Raw genomic sequence first — 12,378 nt, forward strand, 5'->3', positions numbered from 1 at the left:
TGTATACATTTGGTTAAGTTGAGAAAAAAAGCTGTTCAGCATTGCTGACCATTTTATTTGTGGTGAGGGGGGATTGCAAGCTGGCAACATTTGAAATTGGCTATAAAATATTACATATAATGATAATTTGTTTTTATATTTGTATGAGCCCTACATCTATTCCATAGCTTAAGTTTAATCATATGGCATATTAGTTCCCACTCGTGCTGGAATCAGGCAATCTCAAGTTTAGCTAATGATATTTATTTGTACGTTTTTTTTGTTAGTGTTTCTTACTAACCATGAGTAGGGCCTTTTACTTTGATATTTTGAAACATTTGTATTAATAATAGCAATTTTTTAGGTTCCAACTTCTTGGAATTGGACGTTTATAAAGTTAATGCATGTCTTTTTCTCTCTTATTACAAATTATTTCCTTAATTTTATGACTTTGGGATGGCTGACAATGACCTACTGGCTCAAAAATGATGATGTTGAGAAAGAAATGATTATGTTTTATATCTAGTTAGATTTATTAGTGCTGACTTGGGCTTTGTGCTCAGGCAAATGAGTTCATAGGAGTCATCCAAAGACACTTGGGTCTCTGATTAAAGTTTAAATTCAATCACTAGAAGGTTATAATATTTTACAAAGTTTAATCCTTGAGCTGTTCTTTCGCCCAGAATTAACTACATTTGATTCAGATGTTGAATGTAGTTCTCATTCAAGTTTTGATGGAAGTATCACACCTTGCTATACACTGCATCCTGTTTTAACAGAGCATTCAAATTCCACTGAGCAATAAATTAGTTCCCCCCCTTATCTCTTAAAAGTGTGCATTTTAAAAAGGCTCAGGGACTTCCCTCGTGGTGCAGTGCTTAAGAATCCGCCTGCCAATTCAGGGGACACGGGTTCTGATCCATGGTCCGGGAATATCCCACATGCTGCAGAGCAACTAAGCCTGTGAGCCACAACTACTGAGCCCGTGTGCCACAACTACTGAAGCCTGCATGCTGCAACTACTGAAGCCTGTGCATGTAGAGCCCGTGTTCTGCAACAAGAGAAGCCACCACAATGAGGAGCCTCACACCACAACAAAGAGTAGCCCCCGCTCCCCGAACATAGAGAAAGCCTGCGCACAGCAACGAAGACCCAATGCAGCCAAATCAATCAATCAATCAATCAATAAAAATAGTTAAGACTTTCCAGTATCTTTCTAACCTATATTTTTGTTCACATATCTTAAAAATTTGATTAACTAGGTATGGGGAATATCAGCCAAATTTGTTCATTGGAATGTATTCGTGTATTTTTTAAGTACATCTTTTGCAACACGTAGATACTAAAATTATTCATTTAGTAGGTATATTTTTCAGGACCCTTGGTTACAAGTAAGAGAAATGCAATTCAAAGTATTTCAGCATAGCAGAGTTTACTGAGTCACATAATGACACAATATAGGGAAAACCTGCTTCAGGCAGAGCCGTATCCAGGAGCTTAAACAGGCTTATCAGTAATCTTTCTCTTCAGTTCTCTACTCTGCTTTCCTTTGTATTGGCTTCTTCCTCTGAGAAATAACTTTCTCTTTATAGCCATGAGCACCAGCATCCTTACATCCTGGAAACTGCAAGTCCAACAGAAACAAAGATTTTTCTCCTACGTAATCTCTGTAAAAGCCGTGAAGTTAAATGCTGTGCCATTCTGTAATGACCCCATCCCTGACCCAGTCTCTGGGGCTAGGAGGTTGGAATGTATCAGTGGTTGACAAAGTGTGATGGCTAGAGAATCTCCAGCAACACCATCTGTGATTTTGTTAGAAATATATACTCTCGGGTCCCATCCTAGTCCCAGTGAATCAGAAAATCTGAGAGTGGGGTTCAGCATGCTGGGTTGTAAAAAAAACCCCTCCAAGTGATTCTAATGTGTACTCAAGCTTGAGAATGACACAATATCCTAATTGGCCCAGCCTGGGTCTTGCTTGCCGCCCCTGGAGTTTCCGTGTAAACCCCATCTCACAGAAGGCACATAGGAAAAAAAAAAAAAAAAAGTGAGGAACTGATATCAGGGAAAAAAGAAGAATAGATGCTGTGCTGGAAAAGATGAGATATCAGCCCAGTAATAAAGTTCTTCTTCGTTTCTAATGCCATTATTTCTCAGAAGACTGTCAATTATGAATTCCCCTCCAGAAAGCCAATATTCTAATTAAGCAAGCATACGTTCATCCTCCTCTAGGATATAGTGTTTTAGTTTAAATTTCGTCTCCAAATAGGTACATGGCTAATCTTGAAAGGTTTCCAGACCATATTACTTTCTTATCAAATGCTTCGTTAACTACAATTAAAACCTTCAATAATGAACCTTATCACTCCTCTGTGATAAATAGGTTCATTTGCTTCAAAATTTCTCAATGACAATGGCACTGATGCCTACAGAATTTTAGAAGAGGTGGTTAGCACTGCAATATCATCCAAAATAATTTAAAAACAATTTAAAAAAACAAAAGCATCTAATACGGGAAATGAATATAGCTTTTCACGTTACTTAAGATTTTTCACTTAATTTGGGACATTTGCACTTATTACCCAGGAGACGGCAGTAGAGAGCACGCCAGTAGTCTCTGACTTTATCTAATCCTAAGAATCCTCTGAGTACTTGTTGAAAATAAAGATCCAAAGGCTCCTTTTCAGGATATTCTTATCTGGGGGGTCTGGGGTGGGAACAGGGAATCTGTATTTCCGATAGCTGCCACAGGGAATTCTTACAATCCGGCGTGTTTGGCACACTCTACAGTGCTGAAGACTGAGGATGCTACCGTGGAACGGTGTGGGGGTGAATCTTGGTTGTAGCTCCTACAGCTGGGGGTTAGTTACTTTACCTTGTCAAGTCTCACATGTTGCTCTCATTACTGTTTGTTGTTTTTGTTCTTTTTCTTTCCTCTTAACTAATCTACCTGTTGCACCTTCTTATTTCTTGTTGCAGATAGAGGACATGCAGTGGGGTAAAGGACTCCGGGAGATCCCCCCGTCAGTGTGTACACTGCCATGCAAGCCTGGGCAAAGAAAGAAGACACAGAAGGGAACTCCTTGCTGCTGGACCTGTGAGCCTTGTGATGGCTACCAGTACCAGTTTGATGAGATGACATGCCAGCATTGCCCCTACGACCAGCGACCCAATGAAAACCGAACCGGCTGCCAGGAGATCCCCATCATCAAACTGGAGTGGCACTCCCCCTGGGCCGTCATCCCTGTCTTCCTCGCCATGTTGGGGATCATCGCCACTATATTTGTCATGGCCACTTTCATCCGCTACAATGACACTCCCATCGTCCGGGCATCTGGGCGGGAACTGAGCTATGTTCTGTTGACGGGCATCTTTCTTTGCTACATCATCACTTTCCTGATGATAGCCAAACCTGATGTGGCAGTGTGTTCTTTCCGGAGAGTTTTCTTGGGCTTGGGTATGTGCATCAGTTATGCAGCCCTTTTGACAAAAACCAATCGGATTTATCGCATATTCGAACAGGGCAAGAAATCAGTGACAGCTCCCAGACTCATAAGCCCAACATCACAGCTGGCGATCACTTCTAGTTTAATATCAGTTCAGCTTCTAGGTGTTTTCATTTGGTTTGGTGTTGACCCACCCAACATCATCATAGACTATGATGAACATAAGACAATGAACCCTGAGCAGGCCCGGGGAGTTCTCAAATGTGACATTACGGATCTCCAGATTATCTGCTCCTTGGGATATAGCATTCTTCTCATGGTCACATGTACTGTGTATGCCATCAAGACTCGGGGTGTCCCAGAGAATTTTAATGAAGCCAAGCCCATTGGATTCACCATGTACACAACATGTATAGTCTGGCTTGCCTTCATTCCCATTTTTTTTGGCACCGCTCAGTCGGCGGAAAAGGTAAGTGAAAATGCACACCGCACCATGCGTTTCAAAAATGTGTTCCTTTTTGAAAATATTGAAGCCAAATCGATTGTATAGAGCAAGAGGTTTTAAACATGCAGAATGGTATTCCCAAGACTAGACAAATCCTGAATTAATAGGCATCAATGCTACAGAAGTGCAAAACCTGCCTTGAGCTGTGCTATTGGGTTGGCCAAAAAGTTCGTCCGGGTGTTTCTGTGACATCGTACCCAAAACCCGAATGAACTTTTTGGCCAATCCAATACATTCATTCCACTGGAAACCAACCAGAGGTGTAGCCTTTTCAAGTCAACTGATTAGAGAGTGATGCAATGTAGCAAGAGATTATCCAGTATAACATAATCCAATCTGTCTAAATTAAACCTTCCTATTCATTCATTACCCACTCCCTCTTCTTTCATATGTATTTCCTTGGGATAAGAGGGGAGGGCCGCAGTCCATTATTTCCCAGGATAAGGATGGTCATCACCAGCTCTCTCTCTTCCTAGTGGCTGTGTAGGCACTCACTGTGGATTGGATCATGTGTGTGAACTATACAACATATGTCTGTATCTACATGTATCTCTAAATGGGTGGATATAGGAGACCTTTGGTTGTCATTCCAGTCTATAGGCTCCCTACAGCTAGATGTACAGTAATTGCCTCAAATGAGGCAGAGCGATATCAGAGACTCAAGTCTCCAGCAATGGGAGGGCCAGTATGTCACAGGGGAAGTGTCATCTGGCTGCAAAAGTTCAAAGTTTTCAAAATTAGTGGGCCCTAAAATGTTGACCCTAGATATGTTCAGTGTACACGACCTCCCCCTCCCCATATATAGAGTTTTATGTTTTTTATGAGTCTGTAAGCTAGGCAGTCCTAATATGTTGAATCTTAATGCAACTAATATATGTGCAGCTGTAGGTTTGACATGTGCGCGAATCAGGCAATGCTACCGTGTTGATTCTAAACGTGAGTCATATACATCTGAGCTCTGTGCTCACCTGGATATGGTTTTGTATATATGCAAACTGGGCAATCCTAATAGGTTGATCTTAATAAGATGTGGTGTCCTTTACTCAGTGAAGGTAGCTCTGGCACGTCGGTACAGCTGAAGCCAGAACTGAGACTTAAGTCCTCACTGGCACACTCTATAGAGAAAGCACAGTTACAGCTTGATTAGAAGTCAGCACATCAGGCGTCTAGCCTGGTACCACGGCACTTTGGAGGTCTCTTAAACATTCAAGGACTTAGCACCCTAAGTGGGGAGAACAAGGATTGAAGTAGAAATGTCTACCAATTTACAAATCTCTGCTTCTGGGAATTAGGTGAATCTGGTTGCTTATAATCATAGAAAGGATTAATGGACTTTGGCTCGTTTTCCAACTGAAAAGATGTCTTTTACCTAAACGGTTTGATTCAGCAGCTATAAGATTGGACTGTGTTTAAAATGAAAAAGGCAAATATCTTATGAAAGCACATAGAATTCTAAAACCAAGGACAGTGAATGGTTCCAGATTACGGTTTTAGTCATAAAAGGAAGTTCTTAGAGGAAGTTCTTCTTGAACATATGCTCAGTGAGCAAAGTATGTGTCCAGAAGTATGTTTCAAATTCATAATGCATGTTTACTATCTGTGAAACCAACTTGAATTTCATTTCATTGCTTTATCCCTGGGCCAAGGGAATAGTAAAATACGAGATAGGGTAGTGAAATGCAATGTATGACAGTACGTTGATAATCATGGACATTTTTGAGGGGTCTGATGTGCATCATCAAAGCCTATCAAGATAATCATTATTCTGTTATTAAACACAATTTCCCATGCAACAGGATAAAAATAGTAGAGCTTTTTCTTGTAAATTTGTGCTTGAGGAATATAAAAGGCAGGGATCATTGCAGTTGTTCTATAGATGAGCCTTGTTGTAATGCATATTTGGCATTATAGGTCTCTACCATTTCATTTGTCATTTCTAGCCATTTCTAGTCATGACTCTGAATCTTGTCAGTTAAGATCAGGGGTATAATTTACTCATTTAGAAACCTGAGGAGGATACAAGTTTTCAGGAACTGGATTCACTGATTCTGGTTGTTCTAGAAAACATTGCATTGGTAGAACCGGACTACAGGAAAAATTAAGCTGTCTTCAAGCAGTGTGCTTTGTATACCAGAATATAGACGGCACATATTTCTCTTTGTATACTCTCAGTGAATTATGATGTTTAACATAGTTGTTTGACACAATTAGAGGTACCAAATTGCCAACTGGGAACAGTGAATTTTGCATGAAAATGCGCATGCCTTCATGCTAGGCATATGGCTAGAGTACATGAAACCATGGAATTTATTTTTTTTATTTTTTTTACTTTTTATTTTCCTTCTTTTTTTTTTTTTTCTTATTTGTCATCAGTTTTATACACATCAGTGTATACTTATCAATCCCAATCGCCCAATTCATCACACCACCATCCCCACCCCACCGCCGCTTTCCCCCCTTGGTGTCCATACCTTTGTTCTCTACATCTGTGTCTCAACTTCTGCCCTGCAAACCGGTTCATCTGTACCATTTTTCTAGGTTCCACATACATGTTTTAATATACGATATTTGTTTTTCTCTTTCTGACTTACTTCACTCTGTATGACAGTCTCTAGATCCATCCACGTCTCAACAAATGACCCAGTTTCATTCCTTTTTACGGCTAATATTCCATTGTATATATGTACCACAACTTCTTTACCCATTCGTCTGTCGAAGGGCATTTAGGTTGCTTCCATGACCTGGCTATTGTAAATAGTGCTGCAATGAACATTGGGGTGCATGTGTCTTTTTGAATTATGGTTTTCTCTGGGTATATGCCCAGTAGTAGGATTGCTGGATCATATGGTAATTCTATTTTTAGTTTTTTAAGGAACCTCCATACTGTTCTCCATAGTGGCTGTATCAATTTACATTCCCACCAACAGTGCAAGAGTTTCCCCTTTTCTCCACACCCTCTCCAGCATTTGTTGTTTGTAGATTTTCTGATGATGCCCATTCTAACTGGTGTGAGGTGATACCTCATTGTAGTTTTGATTTGCATTTCTCTAATAATTAGTGATGTTGAGCAGCTTTTCATGTGTTTCTTGGCCATCTGTATGTCTTCTTTGGAGAAATGTCTATTTAGGTCTCCTGCCCATTGTTGGATTGGGTTGTTTGTTTCTTTAATATTGAGCTGCATGAGCTGTTTATATATTTTGGAGATTAATCCTTTGTCCGTTGACTTGTTCGCAAATATTTTCTCCCATTCTGAGGGTTGTCCTTTCGTCTTGTTTATGGTTTCCTTTGCTGTGCAAAAGCTTTGAAGTTTCATTAGGTCCCATTTGTTTATTTTTGTTTTTACTTCCATTACTCTAGGAGGTGGATCAAAAAAGATCTTGCTGTGATTTATGTCAAAGAGTGTTCTTCCTATGTTTTCCTCTAAGAGTTTTATAGTGTCCGGTCTTACATTTAGGTCTCGAATCCATTTTGAGTTTATTTTTGTGTATGGTGTTAGGGAGTGTTCTAATTTCATTCTTTTACATGTAGCTGTCCAGTTTTCCCAGCACCACTTATTGAAGAGACTGTCTTTTCTCCATTGTATATCCTTGCCTCCTTCATGATAGATTAGTTGACCATAGGTGTGTGGGTTTATCTCTGGGCTTTCTATCTTGTTCCATTGATCTATGTTTCTGTTTTTGTGCCAGTACCATATTGTCTTGATTACTGTAGCTCTGTAGTATAGTCTGAAGTCAGGGAGTCTGATTCCTCCAGCTCCGTTTTTTTCCCTCAAGACTGCTTTGGCTATTCGGGGTCTTCTGTGTCTCCATACAAATTTTAAGATTTTTTGTTCTAGTTTTGTAAAAAATGCCATTGGTAATTTGATAGGGATTGCATTGAATCTGTAGCTTGCTTTGGGTAGTATAGTCATTTTCACAATGTTGATTCTTCCAGTCCAAGAACATGGTATATCTCTCCATCTGTTGGTATCATCTTTAATTTCTTTCATCAGTGTCTTATAGTTTTCTGCATACAGGTCTTTTGTCTCCCTAGGTAGGTTTATTCCTAGGTATTTTATTCTTTTTGTTGCAGTGGTAAATGGGAGTGTTTTCTTAATTTCTCTTTCATATTTTTCATCATTAGTGTATAGGAATGCAAGAGATTTCTGTGCATTAATTTTGAATCCTGCAACTTTACCAAATTCATTGATTAGCTCTAGTAGTTTTCTGGTGGCATCTTTAGGGTTCTCTATGTATAGTATGTCATCTGCAAACAATGACAGTTTTACTTCTTCTTTTCTAATTTGTATTCCTTTTATTTCTTTTTCTTCTCTGATTGCCGTGGCTAGGACTTCCAAAACTATGTTGAATAATAGTGGTGAGAGTGGACCTCCTTGTCTTGATCCTGATCTTAGAGGAAATGCTTTCAGTTTTTCACCATTGAGAATGATGTTTGTTGGCTGTGGGTTTGTCATATATGGCCTTTATTATGTTGAGGTAGGTTCCCTCTTTGCCCACTTTCTGGAGAGTTTTTATCATAAATGGGTGTTGAACTTTGTCAAAAGCTTTTTCTGCATCTATTGAGATGATCATATGGTTTTTATTCTTCAATTTGTTAATATGGTGTATCATATTCATTGATTTGTGTATATTGAAGAATCCTTGCATCCCTGGGGTAAATCCCACTTGATCGTGGTGTATGATCCTTTTAATGTGTTGTTGGATTCTGTTTGCTAGTATTCTGTTGAGGATTTTTGCATCTATATTCATGAGTGATATTGGTCTGCAATTTTCTTTTTTTGTAGTATCTTTGTCTGGTTTTGGTATCAGGGTGATGGTGGACTCATAGAATGAGTTTGGGAGTGTTCCTTCCTCTGCAAATTTTTGGAAGAGTTTGAGAAGGATGGGTATTAGCTCTTCTCTAAATGTTTGATAGAATTCACCTGTGAAGCCATCTGGTCCTGGACGTTTGTTTGTTGGAAGATGTTTAATCACAGTTTCAATTTCATTACCTGTGATTGGTCTGTTCATATTTTCTATTTCTTCCTGGTTCAGTCTTGGAAGGTTATACCTTTCTAAGAATTTGTCCATTTCTTCCAGGTTGTCCATTTTATTGGCATAAAGTTGTTGTAGTAGTCTCTTAGGATGCTTTGTATTTCTGTGGTGTCTGTTGTAACTTCTCCTTTTTCATTTCTAATTTTATTGATTTGAGTTCCTCTCCCTCTTTTTCTTCATGAGTCTGGCTAATGGTTTATCAATTTTGTTTATCTTCTCAAAGAACCAGCTTTTAGTTTTATTGATCTTTGCTACTGTTTTCTTTGTTTCTATTTCATTTATTTCTGCTCTGATCTTTATGATTTCTCTCCTTCTGCTAACTTTGGGTTTTGTTTGTTCTTCTTTCTCTAGTTCCTTTAGGTGTAACGTTAGATTGTTTATTTGAGATTTTTCTTGTTTCTTGAGGTAGGCTTGTATAGCTATAAACTTCCCTCTTAGAACTGCTTTTGCTGCATCCCATAGGTTTTGGATCATCGTGTTTTCATTGTCATTTGTCTCTAGGTATTTTTTGATTTCCTCTTTGATTTCTTCAGTGATCTCTTGGTTATTTAGTAACGTATTGTTTAGCCTCCATGTGTTTGTGTTTTTTCCTTTTTTTCCCTGTAATTCATTTCTAATCTCATAGCGTTGTGGTCAGAAAAGATGCTTGATATGATTTCATTTTTCTTAAATTTACTGAGGCTTGATTTGTGACCCAAGATGTGATCTGTCCTGGAGAATGTTCCATGCGCACTTGCGAAGAAAGTGTAATCTGCTGTTTTTGAATGGAATGTCCTATAAATATCAATTAAATCTATCTGGTCTATTGTGTCATTTAAAGCTTCTGTTTCCTTATTTATTTTCATTTTGGATGATCTGTCCATTGGTGTAAGTGAGGTGTTAAAGTCCCCCAATATGACTGTGTTACTGTTGATTTCCTCTTTTATAGCTGTTAGCAGTTGCCTTATGTATTGAGGTGCTCCTATGTTGGGTGCATATATATTTATAATTGTTATATCTTCTTCTTGGATTGATCCCTTGATCATTAGGTAGTGTCCTTCCTTGTCTCTTGTAACATTCTTTATTTTAAAGTCTATTTTATCTGATCTGAGTATAGCTACTCCAGCTTTCTTTTGATTTCCATTTGCATGGAATATCTTTTTCCATCCCCTCACTTTCAGTCTGTATGTGTCCCTAGGTCTGAAGTGGGTCTCTTGTAGACAGCATATACATGGGTCTTGTTTTTGTATCCATTCAGCAAGCCTGTGTCTTTTGGTTGGAGCATTTAATCCATTCACGTTTAAGGTAATTATCAATATGTATGTTCCTATGACCATTTTCTTAATTGTTTTGGGTTTGTTTTTGTAGGTCCTTTTCTTCTCTTGTGTTTCCCACTTAGAGAAGTTCCTTTAGCATTTGTTGTAGAGCTGGTTTGGTGGTTCTGAATTCTCTTAGCTTTCACTTGTCTGTAAAGCTTTTGATTTCTCCATCAAATCTGAATGAGATCCTTGCCAGGTAGAGTAATCTTGGTTGTAGGTTCTTCCCTTTCATCACTTTAAGTATATCATGCCACTCCCTTCTGGCTTGTAGAGTTTCTGCTGAGAAATCAGCTGTTAACCTTATGGGAGTTCCCTTGTATGTTATTTGTCGTTTTTCCCTTGCTGCTTTCGAGAATTTTTCTTTGTCTTTAATTTTTGCCAATTTGATTACTATGTGTCTTGGTGTGTTTCTCCTTGGGTTTATCCTGTATGGGACTCACTGTGCTTCCTGGACTTGGGTGGCTATTTCCTTTCCCATGTTAGGGAAGTTTTTGACTATAATCTCTTCAAATATTTTCTCTGGTCCTTTCTCTCTCTCTTCTCCTTCTGGGACCCCTATAATGCGAATGTTGTTGTCTTTAATGTTGTCCCAGCGGTCTCTTAGGCTGTCTTCATTTCTTTTCATTCTTTTTTCTTTATTCTGTTCCGCAGCAGTGAATTCCACCATTCTGTCTTCCAGGTCACTTATCCGTTCTTCTGCCTCAGTTATTCTGCTATTGATTCCTTCTAGTGTAGTTTTCATTTCAGTTATTGTATTGTTCATCTCTGTTTGTTCTTTAATTCTTCTAGGTCTTTGTTAAACATTTCTTGCATCTTCTCCATCTTTGCCTCCATTGTTTTTCCGAGGTCCTGGATCATCTTCACTATCATTATTCTGAATTCTTTTTCTGGAAGGTTGCCTCTCTCCACTTCATTTAGTTGTTTTTCTTGGGTTTTATCTTGTTCCTTCATCTGGTACATAGCCCTCTGCCTTTTCATCTTGTCTATCTTTCTGTGAATGTGGTTTTTGTTCCACAGGCTGCAGGATTATAGTTCTTCTTGCTTCTGCTGTCTGCCCTCTGGTGGATGAGGCTATCTAAGAGGCTTGTGTAAGTTTCCTGATGAGAGGGACTGGTGAAACCATGGAATTTAAATTGTGGAAGGCAGCAAATTGCAAAATGCAAAAAGATATCATAGCAAAAGGCATTATTGCCAACCTAATACATACAAAATCATCACCCTTCCATTTTTGTTTAGATTTAAGAGTCGAAGTGTTTCAAGTGGAAGAATTCCATTGTTACAAGACACACAGAAAAAGAAAAATTAAGCAGTGAGTTCAGTAATGTCTATTTACTGTTTCAGGATATTGAATTTGTTTTGATTATATGAGTATTTCTTTGTGAAATTTCTCATCAGTTGAGTTCATTAACACAGCATAAGGTATGAGAAATGTTCCTTATTGTCTTGCAAAACATCAACCCTCATGAAGTTTATTTTTGCTTTTTTTACGGAGGATGCAAGAGGATATTACTATTATCTTGTTTTATCATTGCTAACCCTGTGACTTCTGGAATGAGGATCTTGGATATGGCCAGGGATGGAAGAGGGAAACTCTAGGCATAAGATAACGATTCCTTATCTTAGGAATTATATTTATGTGACCGAAATGATTCAAGGAGACACCGCAAATGGTAGAATGACAGCACGGCAAGAGCTTGCTTGTCTGGTGAAGTGCTATAATATCCTATTGCTATATACTGGCACAATCTGTTGGACGACTGGATTGTTTTCATGGAAAACAAAGGCTTGACTCGTGGGTGTATCTTTACAAAGAGTTTTTCATGCAGCCAGGTAGGGAGGATACAGGTTATGCTGCTCAAATCTGGGAATCCCTATAGATGCTATGTTTATTCAGTTGTTTTTAGCCTGTTGTTGTCTGGAGGACTTTCTGGGTAAGCCAATATATCATTTCTTACACATGGACAGGGAGACAAGCTTTGTACCATTTCTACAAAGGCAAAGTAGACCTTTGTATAAAAGGGAAAGGATCAGAGGGTCTCAAAGGTCTTTCCTTCTGTGCACATGTGTTTGCTTGGATGGGGCGGGGGATGGGTTGGTGAGAAGAGGAGGAAGAAAAG

At 38.8% G+C, this 12,378-nt stretch overlaps 1 protein-coding gene across 2 annotated transcripts in view; it reads left to right on the top strand.

The window, feature by feature from the left end:
* The window catches only part of GRM7 (glutamate metabotropic receptor 7), an 805,916-nt gene that overhangs the window by 681,244 nt on the left and 112,294 nt on the right, over nt 1-12,378 (top strand). For both annotated transcript variants that reach the window (XM_061195559.1, XM_061195560.1), the window contains exon 8: nt 2,959-3,894. In XM_061195559.1, the coding sequence (XP_061051542.1) occupies nt 2,959-3,894 (936 nt within the window). The remainder of the gene's footprint in view (nt 1-2,958; nt 3,895-12,378) is intronic.

The sequence above is a fragment of the Eubalaena glacialis genome, chromosome 7 (assembly GCF_028564815.1).
Source record: "Eubalaena glacialis isolate mEubGla1 chromosome 7, mEubGla1.1.hap2.+ XY, whole genome shotgun sequence".
Taxonomy (NCBI): Eukaryota; Metazoa; Chordata; class Mammalia; order Artiodactyla; family Balaenidae; genus Eubalaena; species Eubalaena glacialis.